The sequence below is a fragment of the Durio zibethinus genome, chromosome 20 (assembly GCF_047325235.1).
Source record: "Durio zibethinus cultivar Kanyao isolate XHJ-2024 chromosome 20, ASM4732523v1, whole genome shotgun sequence".
Taxonomy (NCBI): domain Eukaryota; kingdom Viridiplantae; phylum Streptophyta; class Magnoliopsida; order Malvales; family Malvaceae; genus Durio; species Durio zibethinus.
In genome coordinates this window covers 733,244-757,988 of record NC_143181.1, presented here as the reverse complement: position 1 = coordinate 757,988, position 24,745 = coordinate 733,244, and the positions used below count along the sequence as shown (strand labels likewise).

General features: G+C 28.6%; 2 protein-coding genes across 2 annotated transcripts; both read right to left on the bottom strand.

Annotated features, from left to right (window-relative positions):
- Positions 1 to 11,830: 11,830 nt before the first annotated feature.
- On the bottom strand, positions 11,831 to 12,466 carry LOC149512995 (uncharacterized). The gene is made up of 2 exons (XM_089749028.1): positions 12,407 to 12,466; positions 11,831 to 12,301 (listed from the first exon to the last, which is right to left on the bottom strand). The coding sequence occupies exons 1-2, from the start codon at positions 12,464 to 12,466 to the stop codon at positions 11,831 to 11,833; spliced, it is 531 nt and encodes a 176-aa protein (XP_089605154.1).
- A 7,930-nt stretch (positions 12,467 to 20,396) lies between these two features.
- Positions 20,397 to 23,381, bottom strand: LOC111315255 (uncharacterized). Its single transcript, XM_022916849.2, has 2 exons — positions 22,259 to 23,381; positions 20,397 to 21,360 (listed from the first exon to the last, which is right to left on the bottom strand). Exons 1-2 carry the CDS (start codon positions 22,778 to 22,780, stop codon positions 20,581 to 20,583), a joined length of 1,302 nt encoding a protein of 433 aa, XP_022772584.1. The 5' UTR covers positions 22,781 to 23,381; the 3' UTR covers positions 20,397 to 20,580.
- Positions 23,382 to 24,745: the final 1,364 nt, after the last annotated feature.

Below are 24,745 nucleotides of genomic sequence, written 5' to 3'. Positions count from 1 at the left end.
TTTTTTTTTTCTTTTTTTAATAGTTTTCTATAACCATTGTAATGTCCTTTTCATGTGCATGAAGGGTGTTTCTGTCCTTTTCAACTATTTTCCTTTCTGTCGTTTTCATTTTATCCTTTTTTTTTTTTTTTCTTTTTTCCAACTAATGTTGTCGAGGGCTTTATTAATATTATTGACTGGCAACCATATATGTTAGAATTAACTTACTCTGGGGGGGGGGGGGGGGGGGGTAGTGCGTGTAGGAGTTGAAGGGGAGAGGGATGAGAGTGCTTTGCATATTTACATTTTTATATGATTTGGCAGTTGCAATGACATTAGTGCTATTCTAATATAGTATGCTTTCTTTTAAAATAAGTTTGAATTTCTATATCATTCTTACTAATTAATCCTATCTTATCTTATCTTACCAATACTAAGAGCACTGCTTCAAAAAATAACAGTATAAGCATTCCGCACCCATAAAAAATTTAAAACAAAATAGAAGCATTCAAATTAATTTATGTTAAAGTACATAAATACTGTCATATTTCCTTAAATACTTAATTTAGTTTTATATATCCAAGCATAAATTTTAATGTCGAAATTTATCTTTAACTTTAAAAAAATAAAAAAAAAAATTAGGTTCGATTTCAACCTCTCCCCTCTCATTTATTGTAGGATTTTGCTCTCTTTAAAAATTAAAAAAAAAAAAGGGTTGAAATTTAATTAACTTAATTTGCACCTATATTTCTCTCATCTAAAAAGCAAAAATTGTTTCCTTTTCACTTACTCATGCTTCTTTTCTCTTTCATGTCTTTAAATGACCATAACTTCATGCGTCTTATAACATTCTTAAGACTGCTATATTAAGATCAAAATATGCAAGTTAATGGAATTCAAATGTATATTTTAACATAAAAAATAGATGTGTTCATGGATTGAATTGATTAATTTTTTATATTTTTTATTTAAGTAAGTCTAAAAATATATTAAATATATATTAAATATTTTTTTAATATATTTTAAAATTAAATTAAATTAAAAATTTTTCATTTATTAAACAATATCTGAACAGTCAACTCAAACTGATATTTTTACTCACTTTATTTAAGACCAAAAAAAAAAAAAAACACTCGAATATATTTAGACTGATAAAATTAAATGCTTCGAGGTCGAAGAAGGGAAAATTAGTGTGGCCCTAGTAGCTGGCTATTGACGCTAGGTAAAAAGAACACTATAGATACAGCTGTCTAAATGTATTCTAAGCCAAGAATTTCGCTACCAATCGGCCTTTGACATTTGCATTTACCTCAACAACCGCAAAAACGTGTGAAATCTGCTTTTCTTCGAATGATATTAAGCAGAGTCAAAAAGTATATGTCTCGACCCCTTTCAACTTTCTTTGTCGCAATCCTTGGCAATATGATAACTCTTGCTTCCTTTTTGCTTTTCGGCCACATCTTATAGCAAGCGTGCAAAAATCCAAAGGTAGGATATGCATAATCAATCATAAACCGAGTGCGTGGGTTGGAAACGCCTTGCCTACTTCGGATGCTCTGTCCTTTCCACCTCTCCAATTATAACCTAACTCAAGTACTTATATGTTTTCAGTTTCAATGCGTCAATGCGTCAATACGTCTGACAAACTTCATGAAACCTCACTAGGCAGGCGAATTTCTTTTGAGTGTTGTGAGTGGAAATTTGACTCAGACGAACCCTACAGGCTTCGATGAGACTAAGGTACCAAACTCCCTGCTGCAACAATCCAATTCTACTCATCAATTAATGAACGGCTTCTGTAAACAATGAAAGCTGAGAACTAATAAAGAATAGTAATAAATAAATAAATAAAATATGGTGGTAAGCATACAGTTCAGATGATGTAAAAAATCGCTGCCTTGCCAAAGCACATTGGTAATATTTTGGGACCAAATACAATCAAGCATACATATACGAGAGTACCCTATATACATAACCCTTAAAACTAGATAACAGTGTGAAACTTTGCTTCTTTCATCAGCTTGGCAGCTTTTAAACTATAAACCTGCAGCTGATGATGATAAGGATGCTTTATCAAATCTTGCTCAACCCAAATTTCAAAAGCTCTTCTTAATAAAAAAAACAAATGGGGAGAAGATGCCTACCGACCATGACTTTTCAAATTATAATTCTATTCATTGACTTGCAAGGGGAGGCCATAGTTAAGTATCCTCATCATTCAGAAGCATCAGGCTAACCAGATTTCAATTAACCAGTCTTATAGATTGCACAGATGCGATATGTTATAGCAATGAAATTTAGAAATTTAAGGAAAATTATGATGGCAACACCACAAATTAATAAAGTTCTTTCAACTGAACACTGATAATAATTAAAGCTGCACAACTAAGCAATTTAGAAGCCGGTTCAGTAACTTAACCATGACAAGGACATTCTCGATTATCTTGAGCAGTGGCCCTTGCCTCTTTAATGTTTTTATGAATATGCTCGTAAGTTTGCCTGGAGTTGGTGGCAAGCTTCTCTATTACCTGGAAAGTGTAGACCCTCTAAGGCCCCAAATAGTCCAAATTTCATCCACTAAGCCCAAATATGCCCAAGGCTCAAATTTGAGCCCAAAGTTAACCTATTCGGCAGAATTTGGGCCCACAGTTGACACGAGGCATAGAAATTGGACACAACATTGAACCTTTGAGGCCCATTTTTGCTTATTAAGGATCAAGGTTGGCCAATTTTGACCTAGAGATCCAATATTAAGCCCAAGGTTTTGCCCAATGATTACCTGATGGGCACAATATTGATATACGAATTCTAAAGTTCAGACAAGCTTGGACACAATCTTGCTAAGATTTGGCCCAACGTTTGCACCCCTGAGGCCAAGGTCGGACAAGCTTTGAGATAAGGCACAATGTTGGACCCAACGTTCCTAAAAGGCCCAGGATGGGCCTCAATAAGTTAACATTCCCTTTCAGGCTCGAAACTAGGGTGGCTTCGTGGGATCCTAAACCCGTTTAACTGCCTGAATTTGATAGTGAGACTGAGACTGGCATTAAAAACAAAAGTTATTGTTAGTCGGGGCTTGTTTATAATAAGATCACAATTTATTTTAAGGTCACGCGATATAGTGAGAAATTGAAAAAATTATAAAAATTAAAAAAAAAACAAATAATTGTAAAATAATAAAACAGGTAAACTAAAAAATATAAAAATAATTTTGTTTATTTTATTTATCTGACAAATAAAAAAATTATAAATTATACATTTTATACTTGTTTTCACCTATTCTTATAAATAATTATATTAAAATAAAAATTCAACTATAATCATGTCCTATTTTATTTTAATAAATAATATTTTTGTTATTTCTTTATTATTAACAAATAGCAAAATTATAACAATAATTAATACAAATTTTATTATTCATCTTAATAATTTTTTTTATTTTTAAGTTATAAAACATCAAGTATTTTATATTATCTTTATAATCTTAAAATTATTTTTTTAGTTATTTATGTTATATATTTTACAATTTTATTTGAATCATTTTTTTTATAATCTTTGAAATTTATTAACATATATCATAAAAATAAAAGTTACCATAATACCATTTTTATATATTTTTTTATAGATACTCTCATTGTAAATTTTGATATCCTTTTATTAAAAAAAAATTTACGATGTCTACTTAAATATTTACGTTACAATAATATTTTCTTACGATTATTCTTATCATTCATTACGTTTAAAATTATCATAACTTTTTTTAATGTATTATAACACTTTTTATCTATTTTACGTTAAATGATGTTAGCTCAAAAATTTGAAATAAATCAAGAGGGGGTGAATTGGTTATAATAAGATTTTCAAAATCAATACTTAATAATCACAAATTCAGTAAACTAATTTATCTAAGCAAATAAACATAATAAATTAGAGTAAATAAAAGATAGAGTTAAAAAATTGAACACCAATATTTATAAAAGTTTAGTCCTTTTTTTAGGCACCTACGTCCTCTCATTTAGCCTCTCTTGTCAAGGAGTTAAATCTATTATGTGTTGAAGGATACAACCTAGCTTCTCAAAGCTTTACACAATCACACTATAAACTCTTAAGGGTTATCCTTCCTCTTAAGGTCACCAACTCATAATACAAAGTTTTTGAAGTATTTTGTAAACTTTAAGAACCTCTTAAAGATTGGGTGTTTGCTAACTTAAAATACACAATAGCATAGACTAGGAAATTTAAAGAAAAACTATTAAGTATGATTTTCTGCACTATTCTCTCTTTGAACAGTTTTGAATGCTTGAACAAGTTGGTTGGTAAATAGCAATAAGTTCTTTTTAGCTCTTCTTACTCTTGCTCTGCAATGAAAGGCTTTATTTATAGGTAAAAAAAAATTGAGAACCGTTGTTTTGCATTTAATGCTTCAAACCTATAAAAATATTAGACAAAATATAGCCATTGGGGCTTTATAGGACTCAGGGGATCAATCCCCTCCATTAGAGGATCAATTGGGTCAACTTTGAAACACCCTAAATTTGTGCTTGAAATGCCTTACCCGATCAATCAGGTAATGTACCTTATTGACCCATTCTTTACGTGATCGATCCCTTATGTGGGGGGATCAATCCCTTTTTGGATTTTCAAATGAAAGAGCTTTCTGTATGAGTAACCGATCAATCCCTTTTTATTGAAGGATCAATCCCATCTTTAGGTGATCGATCTTCTATGTAGGGCGATCGATCCCTTTTTAAAATTTTTCAACGAGATAGTATTCTGCATGAAAAACTGATCAATCCCTTTAAGAGAAGGATCGATTGAGTAAGTTTGAAACCCCAATCAATCGATCCCTACAGAGAGGGGATCGATTGATTTTTGCTAAAACTTCGTGAATTTTGCTTCTTGAAGAAAACTGGATTGATCCCTTTTGCTAGAGGATTGATTTGGTAAAGAGGTGATCGATTTCTTCCCTTAACGGATCGATCCCTTCTATCAAAACATGCATCAATCCCTTTTTGTTCCAAGAATTTAACTCGTTTTGGTTCTTAAATGAATTTTGAAAAAGATAAAAAGGTGAAAAATGTTTAATTTAAGATTAGAAAAGATTGATTCAAGTTAGGCAAATTTTTGTTTTGTCAAATCAAAACTTTTAATCAATTTAAGGCCAACAATCTTTTCCTTTTTGATATGACAAAATCAAGTGAAAATTTTGCTTAAAAACATATTTTTTCATTTGAACAACAAGCTCTCCCTGACTTTATGAAAAACAATCTCCTCCTGAATTTAAGCATAAATTTTAAGGCAACTAAAATTAAAACCAATGTCAATATCATCAAGTAAAAATTTGTTCATACCATTAAAATCATCAAGATCATCAATACGATAAAAATCATTAAAGCAATTTTTCATGACATTATCTCTCATCCTTTTTGTCATAGCAAAAAGGATTAAGTGAAGCAAAGTGAGAGAACAATCAATTCAAGGCCATACTAACTCAATTGCAAGCAATACACCAATTATCAAACAAGATATCAATTTCACAAGCCACAATGTTAAAAGCCATAATGTCACAAGCCATATAAGGATGAAAGATAGATTGCATTAATATAAATATCAAGTAATAAAAGTATGAGACAACCATAATGTAAAATGTTTTAAAGACAGACTTACAACATAAAAAGATGTGAAAAAACATGAGAAATGGCACCAAGAAAGCTCATTGTGGAGGAGGTGAAGAATAAAGAGATTGATGAGGATAAGGAGAGTGAGGGAAAGGCTGCCTCATGTGCTATTATGCAGACTGCATTTACTTAATGTCAGCTCTAATATGGTGAACTTGGATAACCAGCTCATTTTGAGTTTCTTCCATATTTTTCAATCAAGTTTTCATAATCCTAACCACCGAATACAGGCTATTCATTTGCAGCATAAGCATTTTTCAGGCTCATTGGGTATTAAATAGTAGGGTAGAAGGTTCTCTTTGAAGTTCAAGAATATTTAAAGTTTCATGCTCTTCCCCCTCTTATTGTGCAGCCTCAATATTAGTCTTTTTAACCTATAAGCCTGATGTATTTTGAACATATCCCATACTATGCAAAGTAAGACACCAATAACATTAAATGGGTCATTCAACACCATATCCTTATCTCCTCTAGTATTGACATCTAATTTTCTTAAAATATTATTAATGATAAACCCATATACTAAGGTGTAATCTCTATTCTGTACTACCCTCATCATATCATAAAAAATGAAATGCATCAAATTTAATTTTTGTTGATGCTTGATATTATACATCTATCAATAATCTTGCTTTTTAATGGTGGAGTATTATGTGCCAAAAGGTGTTAATACATGAGTAACAATAAGATGTAGCAATCTATCATGCATTAACAACCCAAAAGCTTAAATGAGAACAACTTGTAAATTGTTATTTTTAAAAATGTCTTGAGCAAGCTCCACCATGTCACACTTAATCTTGGTTTTTCCTTCATCATCTAGCATGAAAGTTTCAGCTAGCAATTATTTGGTAACTAATATTTTTTCCCATCATATATATTCTAAATCTATCAACATAGTATCTATGTGACCCTTCAATTTGAATACAACTAGTATTGCTATAAAATACTTTCACTAAATTTTCAAATACAAATCTATCCATGCACAAATAATTGAGCTATCCAAATCTCTAAAAAATATATAAGTAAGAAAATTTTATATATTATAGGAATTCAAGTGAAATTACCCTTCCATTCACTTCTCTATGTACAAAATGTGTCTTATATCTTTTCTTTGTATTTGGATTGATAAAATTTTGATTGAAGGAAGACTTTATTGATGAGCTAGAAGCCTCATTTTGGGGATTTTTCTTTTTTCAGCACTTACTTTAGTCTTGAGAGCCATGAGAATGATGGGATAATGAAGATATGTTGGTTTATGTGAAATTGATAAAAAATTTGGTAATTGTAAATGGTAAGGAGTAAAATATGTTTGATAAAGGCAAGAAGGATGAGTAAATGTGGTAGTTTCAAAATGTGATCAACTTTTTAGAGTGAAAAAAATGGGTATTAATTTTTGTGTGATTTAATGGTTTTCAAGGATGAATTTTGCAAGAAATCAAGTTGAAATGAAGGAATTTACAAAAGATTTTGCTAAGAGTGATCAATTTTGAGTAAAAAATGAGTGAGAGTTCTTAGAGTTTGAAGAGAATGAGTTTGGAAAAAAAAAAGAACAAGTAATGAGGTTGAAATGATCGATCAAAGGAAAAGGGGACCCGATTTTATCACACCAAAATAATGCACATAGTGCCAAAGAAACATGACCCGATCAATCAATTGAGATGAGGGATCGATCGGTTATGGTTTTACATTAAACCGATCGATTGGTTTTGAAGGAGATCAATCGGTTTTTCACATTTCTAACTTCTTTTAGCTACTGGATAAATACCCAATTAATCTTCTCCAAAGGGGATCGATTGGTTTCTCTATGTTTTCCCTTCAATTTTGCTACGAAAAAAATAACCAATTGATCCATTCTACAGAGGATCAATTGGTTTTTACTGTATCATTTTAAAAAAAATAAAAACCATACAATATGATCATTAAAACATGCATCATACAATCATACATAAGCCAAAAAAAATATTTAAGAAAACATACATTTGATTAATCAAGATTGCAACATTCATCATAACATCAAGAAATTTATTTCAAAGAGCATTCATCATACTAAGTTCACCTCTAATTGCATAAAACCTATCCTTATCAAGAGGTTTTGTGAAGATATCAGTTAATTGATGCAAGGTATCAATATATTCAAGTACGATATCACTTTTTTGAACAAGATCTCTAATAAAATGATGCCTAATTTCAAAATGTTTAGTTCTAAAGTGTTGAATTAGATTTTTGGTGAGATTGATGGCACTAGTATTATCACATTTAATAGGAATATGATCTATGGTTATTCCAAAATCCTTTAATTATTGCTTAATTTACAAAACTTACGCATAACAACTAACAGCTGCTACATGTTCGACTTCGGTTGTGGATTGAGCAACATTATTTTGTTTCTTGAAAAACCATAATATAATCTATATCAGAATAGGCATGCAAAGTAAAAGATGAACCTTTTGGATACTATAATATTAAATTAGAGGTATCTTTAAGGTACCTTAAAATTTTTTTGATAGCAGATAAATGTGATTCTTTAGGTGAAAATTGAAATCTAGCACATAAACATATACTAAACATTATATTCGGTCTATTTATAGTAAAATATAGCAATGAACCAATCATAGACCTATATAATTTAGAGTAAGCACATTTACCTTATTCATCTTTATCAAGTTTTATTGAAGTGTTCATAAGTGCTAAGCAAGGTTTTGATTATTCTAATCCAAACCTTATAAGCAAATCCTTGATGTATTTGGCTTGATTGATGAAGGTGTCATCTTTTGTTTGCTTTACTTGTAGTTTTAAGAAGAATTTGAGTTTTTTCATCATGCTCATTTCAAATTCACCTTACATAATCTTAGTAAATTCTTGACAAAAAACTTCATTAGTAGCACCAAATATGATATCATCAACATAAACTTGCACCATGATAATGTCTTTTCTTTTTGTTTTAATAAAAAATGTAGTATCAACCTTCCCTTTATTAAAACTATTTTCAATTAAAAAATTTGACAATCTTTCATACTAATCTCTAGAAGCTTGTTTTAAACCATATAAAGCTTTTGTCAATTTATAAACATGATTTCGAAATTTTGAATTTTCAAAATCGGAATGTTGCTCTACATACACTTCTTCATTTATAAAACCAATTAAAAATGCATTATTGACATCCATTTGAAAAAGCTTGAAATTTTTAAAACATACAAATGCAATCAGCATTCTAATGGCTTCTAACCTTGCAACCGACACATAGGTTTCATCATAATCAATTCTTTCCTCTTGACTATACCCTTAAGCTACCAATCTAGCTTTATTTCTGACAACATTCACATGCTTATCCATTTTATTCCTAAAAATCCATTTGGTGCCTATAGTGGGATGATCACTAGACTTAGGTATAAGATTTCATATTTGGCTTCTTTCAAATTAGTTTAATTTCTCTTGCATGGCCAATATTCAATAATCATCTCTTAAGGTTTCATATATATTCTTGGGTTCAATATAAGATAGGAAAGCAACATAATTACACACATATAAAAAGATCTAGTTCTTATCCTACGAATTGGATTACCAATAATTTCACTATCTTTGATATATCTCTTTTCTTTATGATGATTTAACTCTTTCTATATATTATGGCTCCTTTAGGAACTCATCATCTTTCTTTTAATTGTTCTTCTCAATGTCATGTGGTGCATCATTAATACATTCTTGAAGTATACCTACATCATCATCATCAAGAGGCACCTTTCTTGAAGGTGGATTAGACTCATCAATGATAACATGTATAAATTCTTCAAAAACTAATTTTTTTTTATTAAAGACTTTATAAGTTTTTTAATTCAAAAAACATCCTAGAAAAATTCTTTCATCACTTTTTGCATCAAAATTTCTAAGATCATCTTTTTCATTGTTCAAAACAAAACATTTTGCAACCAAAATGATGAAAATAACTTATGTTAGGCCTTTTTTCTTTAAAAAGTTAATAGGGAGTTTTCTTCAAAGTTGGCCTAATCATAGCTCTATTTATAATATAACAAGAAATATTTATGGTTTTCGCTTAAAAATATCTAGGTAAATTATTTTTAGAAAAGCATGGTTCTAGCCATTTCTTCTAAAGTTTTATTTTTTTTCTACTATCTCATTTTGTTGAGGAGTTCTAGAAGCAAAAAAATTATGGCTAATATCATTTTCACTACAAAACACATTAAAGCTAAGATTTTCAAATTTTTTTTCATGATCATTCTAATGCTAGTAATTGAATAACCTTTTTCATTTTATATTTGCTTGCTAAAAGTGATGAATTTTTCGAAAGCTTCATTCTTTGAATGCAAAAAGAGAACCCATATGAATATAGTAAAATTATTAATAATAACAAATCCATATTATTTTTCATCAAGACTTATTATCCTAGTAGGTCCAAAAAGATCAATATGAAGTAGTTGAAGATATCTAGTAGTTGAAATGTAATTCTTAAGTTTGAAAGAAATTCTTCTATGTTTTTCTTAAGCACATGCATCACAAACCTTATCATTTTCATATTTCAATTTTGGCAAACCAATAATCAAATCATTTTGAGAAAGTTTTGAAATTGCATACATACTTGCATGTCTAAATCTTCTATGCTAAATCTAATTCTTATTTTTTTGAGCCATAAAATAAATATTTTTAGAGGAAAGATCATCTAGATGCACCACATAAATATTTTCTTAACGATGTCCAACAAAAATAAGCTTGTTAGTTTTGATATCAATTACTTGATAGTACATGAATCCAAACACAACTCTAAGTCTTTTATTACACAATTGACTAATACTAAGTAAGTTATGCTTGAGTCTTTTTACAAGTAAAATATTTTCAATAGTAGTAAAAGAATTGTTACCAATGAAGCTAATCCTTTCAATTTGACCTTTAGAGTTATCACCAAATGTAACATCTCATTCATTTTTAGCTTTTAAGTCCTTAACAAGAGTTTTATCTCTGGTCATGTGTTTTGAACATCCACTATCAAGGTACCATGAATTGTTTTTTCTTGAATTGACTTTGTAGTAATGATCATTCCTCTAAAAAAACATAATTAAAATTTTGTTTTAGGTCTCCAAATTTTCTTGGGTCTTTGAGTGTTAGTACTAATAATTTTTTTGCCTTTTGAAATTCACTTCATGTTAGTAATCTCATCTTGAAATGTGCTAATTTCTTTTAGAATCCAAACTCTCATAATGAGCTTACCTCTATATGTGACTTTTTTCAAGGAATAATATTATATAGAATGATCCAATTTATGACAATATGTACATATACTAGATGAATCATTTGAGTTAACAAGAAAGTTTTTTAAATGAGTTTCTTTGTTGCCACCATTATAACTTAATCAATCTTTGTTAAAGAATGCTCTTTGTGTTTTAAGCATGTCATTGAGCTTTTGATGTCCCATATAAAATCTAAAAAATGAGTTATGCAAATTTTCATTTTTCTTAGTCAAGTCATTGACATTTAACTTTAAGAACTCAACTTTCTTTTTTAAGTCATCATTTGCTTTAGTCAAGGATTCATTTTTTAATTTCAATTTAGAGATTATTTTTTTATATTTCATGTTCATGTTCTTAAATTCTATGGCTAGTTTATCATAAGCATCTTGCAATTCATTAAATGTGTATGAATTTAAATTATATGGATTAAAAGCTACCTTAAACTCATCAAGATCCATGAGACATAGATTGGCCACTTTCTCTTCATTTGATTCATCATTAGAAAACTCACTATCACTCCATATTACAGCCATTGCTTTTTTTTTTTTTGTTTTATCATGTTTTGCTTCTTCCACAAAGGATAATCAAATTTAATATAACCTAGTTTGTTACATTCATAGCAAATAATTTGATCTTTTTCTCTTTTACTTGATTCTCCTTTAACCATTTTCTTTTGTGGTCTTCTTCTACTAGAGAATTTGTTGATCTTCATGAACTTTTTGAATCTCTTTGTAAACATGGTCATCTCTTCATCTTCATCATCCTTTTCTTGTCTATGATTTTTTTTATTTTTTTGAAAGGTAGATTTGAGAGCAATGCCATCTTTCTTGATTGATTCTTGTCCCTTTTTTAGCATCATATCATATGTAAGGAGAGAACCTATTAGTTAATCCAAAAAAAGCGTGTGAAAATCTTTGAACGCTTTAATGGCTGTCATTTTAGCTTTCTAACTTTTTGATAAACTATTGAGAATTTTTTCATCATCTTTATATTTGAATAAGTTTTCCTAAGAGCTTTTAAACCATTAATGATCTCAGTAAAGCAGTTTTCACTAATGGTTTTATTTAGTTTCATCTTAAATAACTTATAATTATGAGTGAGTATGCTAATTTTTATCTCTTTCACTTGATTTGTACTGTCATGAGTGACAGCTAACTTATCCCAAATTTTTTTTGTATTTTCACACAAAGAAACTTTATTGTACTCATTAGGCCCCAATGCACAAAAGAGTGTATGCATTGCTTTGACATTGAGTTGAGCTATTTTTATATTAGTGACATCCCATTCACTCTCTTGCTTGATCACCTCCTTACTATCCATCATCTTCATTAAAATTTGAAGACCATTTATAATGACCCTCCAAACTTCATAATCATTAGCTTGAATGAATAGCCCCATCCTAGTCTTCAAATATGAATAGTTATCACCAACAAATAGAGAGGGTCTTACAATTGAATGCTATTCACTTTCAAGAGATGTTGTAACTATTTCGTTTGCCATAAGACATACCTCTTGTTGGCCACTGTATTGGTTGTAGCTTAAAGATGGTTGTTTCACATTGATCATCATTTTTTTAAGCCATTTTCAGGATCACTCTTAGGTTGTTAAACATAAAAAAAAAAAAGTAATAGTTTTGATACCAATTGTTAGCTTAAAGACTTAAAATAAACCAAAAGGGGGGTGAATTGGTTATAACAAAAATTTTAAAATCAATACTTAATCATAAATTCAGCAAAATAATTTATCTAAGCAAATAAACACAATGAATAAAAGTAAATAAAAGATAGAGTTAGAGAATTAGACACCAAGATTTATAGAGGTTCAATCTTTTTTTTAGGCACCTATGTCCTCTCTCTTAACCTCTTTTGTTAAGGAGTTCAATCCACTATGTGTTGAAGGATACAACCTAGCTTCTCAAAGCTTTACACAATCAGCACTGTAAACTGTTAAGGGTTATCTTCCCTTTTAAGCTTACAAGCTCACAATACAAAATTTTTTAAAGTATTTTACAAACTTTAAGAACGTTTTTAAAGGTTGGGTGTTTGCTAACTTGAAGTACACAATAGTATAGACAAAAAAAATTAGAGAAAAACTAATGAATATGATTTTTTGTACTTTTTTTCACTTTGAATAGCTCTAAATGTTTGAACAAGTTGGTTGGTGAATATCAATAAATTCTCTTAGCTCTTTTTACTCTTGTTCTACAATGAAAGGTTTTATTTATAGGTAAAAAAAAGTTGAAAGTCGTTATCTTGCATTTAATGCTTCAAACATGCAAAAATATTAGATAAAATATAACTGTTGAAGCTTTTTAGGACTCAAGGGATCGATCCCCTCCTTTAATAGATCGATTGGGTCAACTTTGAAACACCCTAAATTTATACTTGAAATGCCTTATCCGATCGATCAGGTAATGCACCTGATCGATCCATTCTTTAGGTGATCGATCCCTTATGTGGAGGGATCAATCTCTTTTTTGAATTTTCAAACGAAAGAGCTTTCTGTATGAGCAATCGATCGATTCTTTTTGTGGAAGGATCGATCCTATCCTTAGGTGATCGATCCCTTATGTGGGGAGTTCGATCCCTTTTCTGAAATTTTTCAACGAGATAGCATTCTATATGAAAAAGTTATCAATCCTTTTAAGAGAGGGATTGATCGAGTAAGTTTGAAACCCCAGCCAATATAGAGAAAAGATCGATTGATTTTTGCTAAAACTTCATGAAGTTTGCTTATAGAAGAAAATTGGATTGATCCTTTTTGCTAGGGGATCAATTTGGTAATGAGGGGATTGATCCTTTCTATCAAAACATGCATTAATCCCTTTTTATTCAAAGAATTTAACTTGTTTTAGTTCCTAAATGAATTTTGGCAACATAAAATGGTGGAAAAATGTTCAATTTAAGATTAGAAGATATTGATTTAAGTTAAGCAAATTTTTGTTTTGTCAAATTAAAACTCTTAATCAATTCAAGGCCAACAAATAATACTAATTTTACGTTTCTTTTTACTTGTTTACATTGTCAATTTTTTTAATTTTCTAGCAATTTTTCTTATATATATAATAACAATAGTTAATTAAAATTTTATATTGTCATCATAATTATTTACATTACAATAATATATTTTTATAGTTGTTTTTACTTTTCATGGTGTTTAGAATTTTATGGGTTTTTCTTAGTGTGCTACAACACTATTAACCTATTTTTTTTTTCAAATGATATTAATTTTACATTATTTCTTACTTGTTTACGTAATAAAATTGTTTTTTAATTTTAGCTATTTTTCTTTTATATTTACAAGAATAATAAATAATTAAAATTTTATGCTGTCAACATAATTATTTACATTACAATAATATATTTTTATAGTTGTTCTTACTTTTCATGATGTTTAGAATTTTATGGGTTTTTCTTAGTGTGCTACAACACTGTTAACCCTTTTTTTTTTCAAATGGTATTAATTTTACATTATTTCTTACTTGTTTACGTTATAAATTTGTTTTTTAATTTTAGCTATTTTCTTGTATATTTACAAGAATAATAAATAATTAAAATTTTATGTTGTCAACATAATTATTATCTTTACAATAATTTTTTTTACGGTTATTTTTACTTTTCATTATACTTACAATTATTATAACTCCTTTTTAACGTGTTACAACCCTTTTTATCCATTTTACACTAATTGGTACTAATTTACATTTGTTCTTACTTGTTTATGTTATCAATTTATTTTTTAATGTCCAACTATTTTTCTTAGATATTTATAAGAAATAATAAATTAAAATTTATGTTGCAAATAAAATTATTTACATTACAATAATATATTATTATGGTGGTTCTTAATTTTTATTATGTTTAGAATTGTCATAGTTTTTTTTAGCATATTACAACAATTCATACTCATTTTACGCTAAATGATACTAATTATATATTTCTTCTCACTTGTTTACTTTACCAATTTGTTTTTTTTTTAATTTTTAGCCATTTTTCTTATATATTTACACAAAAATAAATAATTAAAATTTTATATTGGCAACTTAATTATTTATGTTACAATAATTTTTTTAATAATTGTTCCTATCTTTAATTATATTTAGAATTGTCATTGTTTTTTCTTAATACGTTATGCTATTTTTTACTCATTTTACACTTACTTATACTAATTTTATTTTTTTTTTCACTTTTTTACATTACCTGTTTGTTTTTCAGTTTTTAGTTATATTCCTTATATATTTAAAAAATAATAATTAGTTAAAATTTTAAATTACCAACTTGATTATTTATGTTATAATAATATATTCTTACAGTTATTCTTACCTTCCATTACATTTAGAATTGTTATAACTTTTTTTTAGTATTGTACAACACTTCGTATCAATTTCACATGAAATGATACTAATTTTACGTTTTTCACTTGTTTAAATTGTCAATTTATTTTTTTTATTTTTAGCTATTTTTTATATATTTACAGGAACAATAATTAATTAAAACTTAAAATTGTCAACATAATTATTTACTTTATAATAATATCTTCTTACTGTTATTTTTTTTCAATACTTTTAAAATTGTCATAACTCATTTTTAATATATTATGACACTTCTTATCTATTTTAGGTCAAATGATATTAATTTTAGGTTTATCGTCACTTATTTATTTTATCTATTTATTTTTTTAAAATATTTACAAAACAATAATTAATTAAATTTTACATTGCCAACATAATTATTTACGTTACAATAATATATTATTATAGCTATTTTTACTTTTCATACGTTTAAAATTCTTATAATATTTTTTAGTGTTTTACGACAAGTATTACGATAATTTATACACATTTTATGTTACCAATATATTTTTTAAATTTGTAGCTATTTTTTATATGTTTAAAAAATAATTAATTAGAATTTTATTTTGGCAACTTAATTATTTATGTTACAATAATTTGTTTGTATGATTGCTCTTACTTTTAATTATGTTTAAAATTATAATAGTTATTTTTTATTATGTTATGACATTTTTTTTAGTTCTACACCAAATAATGTCATAACGTTTAGATCCGGAGATCTATCGCTAGACATTGACTTTTAGGAGTCGCCACCAATCTTTTTTATCTAGGTGCGATTGACCACCTAAAGAATCTGTTCTTTTAGGGAACACCTAAGTTTAAGGGTCCCTAAAAGAATAGGTTCAGGTCTACTAACCAAAATAGGGTTCGAGAGTTCGGTTACGTGTGAGGAAGGCTATAGCACCCTCACAACGCCCATCAAAAGATGGTACCAACTGAAATTTGTGTTATCCAATGAGCCTTAAAATTTTATCAAGTAATTAATTATTGAAAATTATTCTCAATTGACTCTAATACTTTTAGTAGAAAATTAAAAAAATTCTCTCACCTCAAGAGTATGCAAGAAAAACTATTGTTTCACTTGCAGAGGCTCAATCGTCGGATTATTTAAAGAAAAATCAAAATCAAAATCAAAATAAAAAGGAAGAAAATAATAATTGTTTTTGTGCAGGAAAAATTGATACTTTCAAATTTTCCCTAAAAATATTTTTTGGAAATTTATTTTTAAGAAAAATTGATATTTTCAACTTTTCCCCAAAAATATATATTTTTTTTGAAACTTTGATTTTTAAGAAAAATTGATACTTTCAACTTTTCCTCAAAACCCCTTTTTGAAAATTTATTTTTAAGGAAAATTGATACTTTCAACTTTTTCCTAAAAATATTTTTTGAAAATTTTGATTTTTAAAGAAAATTGATACTTTCAACTTTTCCTCAAAAACCCTTTTTTTTAGATTTTATTTTTAAGAAAAATTGATACTTTCAACTTTTCCTCAAAAACCCTTTTTTTAAAATTTTATTTTTAAGGAAAATTGATACTTTCAACTTTTTCTCAAAAATATTATTTTTTTATTTTTATTTAAAGAAAATAAAATAAAACAAAAAAAAGTAAAACAAAAATAAAAATAAAATAAAGGTGAAAAGAATACTAAATAAACCTATCTAATAAATAAAATAAAAAAACCTAGAGCGGCTCGGAGTACGGCTTGTCTCGGCTCGGTTCAAGGAAGAGAAAATGGCTCGGAGAAGCGGCTTGAAACCTCGGCTCGGCTCGACTATCGACTCGGAGGGGGAGACACGCGCGAGTCAAGAAACGGGTCGATGCTCGGATCGGGTCAGATCTCGGTAAAACGCGCGGATCCTTTGGGTCACTTAAGGCAAAAATGACGTCGTTTTGGGAGGATATATAAGGCTCTTCCCTCTTTTTTTTGACAGAAAGCTCTTTCCCTCTCTCTCTCTTCTTTCTTTTTCTCTCGCTTCTCTCTAAACAGCTGAAGAACTCCGATTGAAGATTCACCGGATTCTGAAATTTTTCAACGAAATCTGGGTTTTTCGTCGAAAGTTCTTCGAAAGTTCGTCGAAAGTTCGCCAGTTTCTGGGATTCTTCGTCGAAAACTGGGCAGCTCGTCGGAAACTTCAAGGTTGATCGAAATTTTCGCTGAAAAGTGTAACTTTCGTCGAAAAATTCAACCGAAATCTAGAATTTTCCAAAAATTCCCAGAAAAAAATGCCAAAAATCTTCAAAAAATTTCTGCTAATTCCTAGAACCCTTCTAAACCTTTTCTTAGCTTTCTATACGCCCCTTTTCTCCCAGATCAGTAGCTTTGCTCACTATTTTTTTCTGTGTATTTTGCTTCTATTCCAGAGGGTCCCTTTTATAGGGATTGATCGGGAGTTTCTGATCAATCCCAATTCCTCTTTGGATGGAGATTCAATCTTTGAATCCAATCTGGACTCTTTTGATTGAATCCCAATCCAATCTCCAGCCAAGTAAATAAAAAAAAAATAAAAAAAATACGAAAAATGTAAAAAAATCAAAAGAAAATAAATAAGATAAATAAAAAAAATTAACAGATAATTAAAATTAAATAACAGATAATACATAATCTGATATACATAAATATTAACAAGAAAAAAAGAAAAAAGAAAAAAAAATAAAGATATCTATATATTAATAAATACATAAATACCTAAAAATATATATAAAATAATAAAAATAGAAATAAAAATAGAAATAAAATAAAATAAAATAAAAATGTAAAATACAATAAAAATAAAAAATAAAAATAAAAATAAAAAATAAAAATAAGAAGAAAATAAAGAAGAAAAGAAAAAAAATGGACTTAACTATTTGGATCAGGCCCAATTGATCCGAGCCTGGACTAAATTGGGTGTCTACAAATAATACTCATTTTTCGTTATCTATTTGTTTGTTAATTTTTAGCTATTTTCTTTATATATTTAAAAATAATAATAATTAGTTAAAATTTTATATTGTCAACATTATTACTTACGTTATAATAATATATTTTTATGATTGTTCTTACTTTTTATTATGTTTAAAATTGTAATAATTATTTATTAGTGTGTTACGATACTTTTTATCCATTACGTTAAATGACAATATTTTACGTTTTTTTCACATTTGTATATATTACCAATTTATCTTTTAATTTATAGCTATTTTATTTATATATATAAACAATAATTAATTAAAGCTTTACGTTGCTATCATAATTATTTATTTACATTATAATAATATATTTCATGTCTATTCTTACTTCAAATATATTTAGAATTGTCATAGTTTATTCTTAATGTGTTATGACATTTTTTATTATTTTTCGTCAAATGATATGAATGTTATGTTTCCTCTCAACTATTCATGTTATTTATATATTTTTTTATTTATTAGATATTTTTCTTATATATTTATCAAAATTTTATATTGTTATCTTAATTATTTACATTACAATAATATTTTTTTACGGTTGTTCTTATATTTCATTAAATTTAGAATTATCATAGTTCTTTCTTAGGTGTTACAATATTTCTAACATATTTTATGTTAAATTATACAAATTTTACAATTCTTCTAACATGCTTATGTTAATAAATTTTTTATTAATTTTTTAAAAAAATATAATTTCTTTTACGGCAATTGTTATCATTGAATGTATTTTTAACTTTTTTTATATTTATAAAAAATAATGATAATTTAAATTTTAGATTGTTAACTTAATTATTTATGTTAAAATAATTATTCTAACATTTTTTCTTACATTCAATTATGTTTAAAATTTTCATAACTCGTTTTTTAGCATGTTACAACAATTTTATCCCATTTAACATAAATTGATATAAATTTTATTATTTTTCTCATTTGATTATGTTAATAATTTTTTTATTTAAAATATAATTTTTTAAAATTATTTTTTTCTTTAAAAGAATTTTTATGTTAATATTCTTAATTTCTTTAGAATTTTTTAATAATATTTTTTAGTTATTTTTTAAGATGCCAATTACATTAAAAAAATTTTCAAAACAAATATTTTTAATTATTATTTTTTATTTAATTAATTTCATAACCATGTAATAAAGTGAAAATAAAAAATTATTACATAAAGTAAATATTATTTAAATTATATAAAATGTTATAAATTTTATTTTATAATCTCATTACTTGATAAGCAGGTTTTACTCTTCTTTACTTTAAAATTTAATTAATAGTTAAGATTTAATTATATAAATCTAATAGTTATTGTTTGCCGACCTTATTGTAAGGCTACAAAGTTTAAACTTATGATAGAAGTCTCTATTGTTAGTCCCATGCACAATATTGCTAGCCTATGCACAAAGAATTATTTGTAGTTTCTTTGGGGTTGAAAGGATCATGCCAGCATTAACTAACTAATTGTATTTGTCATTAACTTATTTAATATCTTTACGTTTTATTTATTTTTTTCCCCCGAAAAGAAATAACCAAAAAAAAAAAAAAGATAAAGAGAAAGCTAATTTAGGATAAATTAGATGGCACCTTCAACTCCCACTGAATAAGGGACTAATCCTTTACTGACTATATACGTCTGTATATGAAGAATATTTGGTGAATGATAATAAGTTTTTTGAAGATGATATTGCTATTGGTTCTTAATTCCTAATTGGATTTTCTTTTGCTCACAGTTATCTCTTTCCCATGTGACATTACTGCAGCTTTTATTTGTCTCCTTGAAATTAAGGAAGACAACACGCAGTATGTCCCAGGCATGCATGTAGCGGGTGTGTCATTGTGTTGGATCGAATGCTTCGTGCTACTACAATAATTAATTGGAAATAAAAATTACCTAGCACTAAATAAAAAAAAAAATTTGCATCCGAAAGAACGAATGTACGTGAAGTTGACAGCGGAGCCGGTTTACATCCTAAAAAGTCAAAAAAGTGAAAGTTTTTAATTGAAGGGGCTTTCTGAAAATGAAATGACAACTACGGACAACCACATCAGCTAGGCGGGCCATGCGGATGTTTACTAAGACATTACCATCCATTGCCTGATGGCTTTTGGGAGTTTGGTTTCGTGACACTGGAATTCCACATATTTTAGTGACCTTTTGGTTTTCAACTACCGTTCCTTCATGTCAGCGCCAACTATTGAAAATTCATAAGAACATTCCATTGCGCGCTTTATAGAAAATATTATATCCGAAGCTACTTCGTTTACACATTGCTGATGCCAGATTACAACGTATAGCCCATGTATTTATGTTGAAAAAGATTTTCAATATGAAAAATTTACAATTCCAAAAGTAAAACCTAAATTAAAGCTGTAAAAGAATCACCTCCGTGACATCCCCAGCCCGAGTCTACAGATCTCCTTCACCCCAGGTGCCTCCCACTTGACAGCCTTCTGCTTCATTTCTCTAAAATCACGAACACATTTATCAAAGTTCAAAACCTTAACTCGCCTCCTCTCAGCAGCGAGTTTTTTACCAGCAACTCTATCAAAAATCTTCTCCCATCCGTTCTCCCAGTCACCTTGAGCATTGCATAGCTCAAGAGTCCCGTTACCCCAGTTGGTCCAGCTCCATCTCTTGTCAAGCCATGACATTATATCCGCCACGCAAAGGTCTTTGCATATAGGGGTGCAAGGCCTACATTTGGCCCCACTTAGTGGACCAGGACTCGACAACGCCGCCACTGGCACTCCCAAATGGGCAGGCGGGAACTGGTACGTCCGATCCGTCACGACGCAGAACGGTAATCTATTTTCTACGTAAGATACGTTTTGGGTGGTGAGTTGGGCCTTGAACGCTGACTCTGAGTTGAGTTGACTGTACCCAGCCGAGTCAAGTTTGGGGATGAGAGAAAGGCGGGAGAGAGCAATTTTTGAAGTGTAAAAGTCGCCGATGCCGAGGCGGTCATTAAGGCCGCCGTAGACAGAACCCGAAGGGACAGTGTATTGGCCTGACACGAAGTTTTGGGGTTGTAAAGGTGCATTCCAGTAACCGTCTACTCTTGTGCGGACTATCCAGTCGTATGTGAAGTTGTGTTGCCTTTGGTGTGATTCGATCATCGCGAGGCATCCCTCCACCAAATTAAAATACTGTAGAAGACCCTGAAAGAGAAATTGTGAATTTTATATTATATTCTTAAAATATTTAGGAAAGTGGAAAGTCAAAGTATAAACCAGGACAAGTGGCGATCAGTGCTCAAATTTATAACGGGAAGCGGGACCCAAGTTAATATTGGGTCTGATGATTTAAGATAAAAGCCGAATTACCGTACAATGGCAACCTTACTGGAAGCAGACTTTTGACCTTCCCAGTTGGAATAAATCAGATAATTACTAGTCGTCACTAAAAATTGTTTTTTTGGTAGGTCAAGAGAATAAAATCTTAATATAAGTAAAAAAAAATTAATTCGAAACTAAGCTTTTTCTTTAAACGTTTATCAAGAAACTATTATTCAGAAAACTAGACCAAAGGAAAAAAAATACCTTTTATTTTGGCAATTGTAATAAATCATCCAAAAAAGTACTGGAACTGGCAATTTCCCAGTTAGCTACTTCTAGGTTCGAGAAAAACAACATACAGATATGGATGTTGAATTGACCATGAATTTATTACCGACTGTATTCATTAAAAAAGTTTAACTATATGTAAAGGACGCATTATATATGCCAAAATGTATTGTGACTATTATCCCAACTTTTGGAAAAAAGATTCAAACAAGGCAAGCCAGTTGTAAAACGTGTAAATTTGGAACAATTATAAGAAAAAGATTGAGAAAAACAAATTGGAAAAGTAAGAACGTTCAAAAGGAGTTGGCTACCAAAATTTGGCGACGGGTACAACTCCAGCGCAAAATCCACCAACCAGCACCAAAAAAGGTGATTTGTTTCCAACTTACCAAATCGGAATACAGTATGACATGGAACAAATATTTACGAAACCCAATTTAAGCAAAATTTGATTTGATGTAACCAAAGTGTTAAAAAAGTTCACAGTTTCTACCTGGATGCCATTAGGGGAGTTCGCAGCCGTGAGGACTCGAACTTGCTCCTCCGTCTGCGGCACGAATTTCTGCTCAAATATTCGAACCGAGGCGAGCCTTGGCACCGTCTTTAGAAGTAATAATTTGAAGGTATTCTTGTCCATGGGACTGTGCAAAAAGAGGTCTGCATTAGGATACTCTTTAAGAACCTTCTCCACGATCGAGGGTCCCGTGAGCTCGAATCTTCTGGCTCCACCAACCAAGCACACCGCGATCCTCGACTGAAGCAACTCAGACTTGGCCAAATGGGTTTGATTGGGGGGCCTAGGGGGGCATGTACTGATACAATCGGAGAAGTTGTTTCTGTTGAAGATGAAAGACCGGAGCGGGAAAACAGAGTTGATTGGTGTATATGATAAAGAAACAAAAAGAAGAAGCGAAAGGGGAACGATTACCAAGAAGAGAAGACGCCAATCAAGATCCGAAACCCATTTCCTTATCAACATGTTGATCTTTCGTGGCTTCTCTATCATCTCCTTCATTCTCTTCGTCCACTTTATTAGCTACTATGAATATCTAGGTTTTTGGCTTCTCCCATAAAGAAAACTCCAGAACAAAATTGCAAAAGATTAAAAAAAAGAAATGATGATGGGGACGGAAGTTTAAGCGTTTGTAGAAAGAAGGACGAACTTTTGGCGTGAGTTGATGTAGTTGGTTGCACTTGCAATTATACTATTTGAAGGGCAATTTTAGAATTTCAAGTCAGTGCAATCTTTAACATGAAGGCACAAGTAGCGCACAAGAGAAATTCATTTGATCATTTCAGTCGCTAGACAGGCTGCGTGTTCGGTTACTTCGGTCCCAAAACTGGAGCGTATTTATGAAGTGCTAGGTTTTTGCTGGTAGCCAACCTGAACTGACCTTTTCAATTAATTGTTTTAATAGTCATAAATCAATTCATTTTTAACAATCTATCAGACTGCAGATTAAATTGATCTGTTTTTTTTAATAAATTGTTAGATAAAATTAAAACAAATTGTTGCTGTAATATAGTAAAGTTATTTTAAAAGTTTGTGTACACTGCGAGTAAATATATGAATTTTTTGGGTTAAAATATTAAAAAAAATTCATGAGCTATTTCATTCTATTTAAATAAATCTTTATATATTTTATTATTTTTAAATACATCTTTATTTTTTATTTGTATTAAAAAAAATATTTACTTAAAAATAATTTATATTAAAAATTTATTTAGATATAAATCAAATTATTAATAACTTATTTAATTATAAATTAAAAGTTAAGTATTTATTTTGAAAAATGTTAAAAATCTTTATATTTAAAGTTATCAAGATTTAAATCTTAATCACTAAATTTATTAGATCATGTAACTGAAATAAAAATTTATACAGATACAAACAAAGAGATAATAATTTATTTGAATACAATGTTAATTTAAAAATATAAGATCTTATTTTTAAAAATTGGAATAATTCGTAGTCTTTCTAATATTTTATCCAATCAATTTCTCTTCTCATTTTTATGTTCTTAATGAGGTTTCATTTCTGTTAATTAAAAATGTTCACCATGATGAAATATGTACCTACGAAATCGTTAATCTATCTATAATAATGAATATAAAACAATAATTTAGTTTATACATTATTTCAAATGTCAAGTATCAATTTTTTAAGCTCATTTGATAGATATTTTATTTTTTTCTTTTTTAAATATATATATTTTTATCTATAAATATTTTTTGTTGTATACCTTTTAAAATCCCAGCTAAACGATAATATCACCATGGAAATCTTTTTTTATAGTAAAAATCTCTCTTTAGTTTAATCTATTGGCTGTATTAGTATATAAATTTAAAATAAAAAAACTTAATAAAAAATTTAAAATAAAAATAACTAAATATTGCTTTATTTCATTATTTATCTTTCTGTTAAATAATATATAATCAGGATGCCATATTTAATTAGCATGTTAATAAAATTTTTAAAATAAAAATAACCAAATATTGCTTTATTTCATTATTTATCTTTCTGTTAAATAATATACAACCAGGATGCCATATTTAATTAGCACGTCGAGACTCACTTTTTATATTTTAGAACCTAACTCTCATTTACTTTGCAACACATTCATTTTTTATATTTAAAATTATTAAAATTTAATTAAAACTTAATGCTCTATTAATAAATCACACCTAAAATTTACAACACATTCATTAATGTTTTCAAAAAGGAATTTAATTTAAACCTTTTCTAGGGTGCATTTGGCTTAAGAAAATATACTTTTTCTGTTTTTTATTTCATGAAAAAAAAAAGTGAAAACATGTTTGGTAAATATTTGAGAAAACATTTAAAAAAAATAAAATGAAAATACATCCAATTTCAAAGGGAAAAAAAGGTTATTTTCAATGTTTTTTCAACAAACTGAACAGAAAAATAGAAAAATATGAAAATACGATTAACGTGAATTTCATTAACTAATCTGATCTA

What these genes read in the sequence shown, in the direction of transcription:
- LOC111315255 (XM_022916849.2), bottom strand. Translation starts at nt 22,780, where the DNA reads ATGAAGGAGATGATAGAGAAGCCACGAAAGATCAACATGTTGATAAGG. An exon ending in ACTCCCCTAATGGCATCCAG is followed by an intron (nt 21,361 to 22,258) that starts GTAGAAACTGTG and finishes TTTCTCTTTCAG; the next exon opens with GGTCTTCTACAGTATTTTAA.
- LOC149512995 (XM_089749028.1), bottom strand. Translation starts at nt 12,466, where the DNA reads ATGATGATCAATGTGAAACAACCATCTTTAAGCTACAACCAATACAGT. An exon ending in AATACAGTGGCCAACAAGAG is followed by an intron (nt 12,302 to 12,406) that starts GTATGTCTTATG and finishes TCATATTTGAAG; the next exon opens with ACTAGGATGGGGCTATTCAT.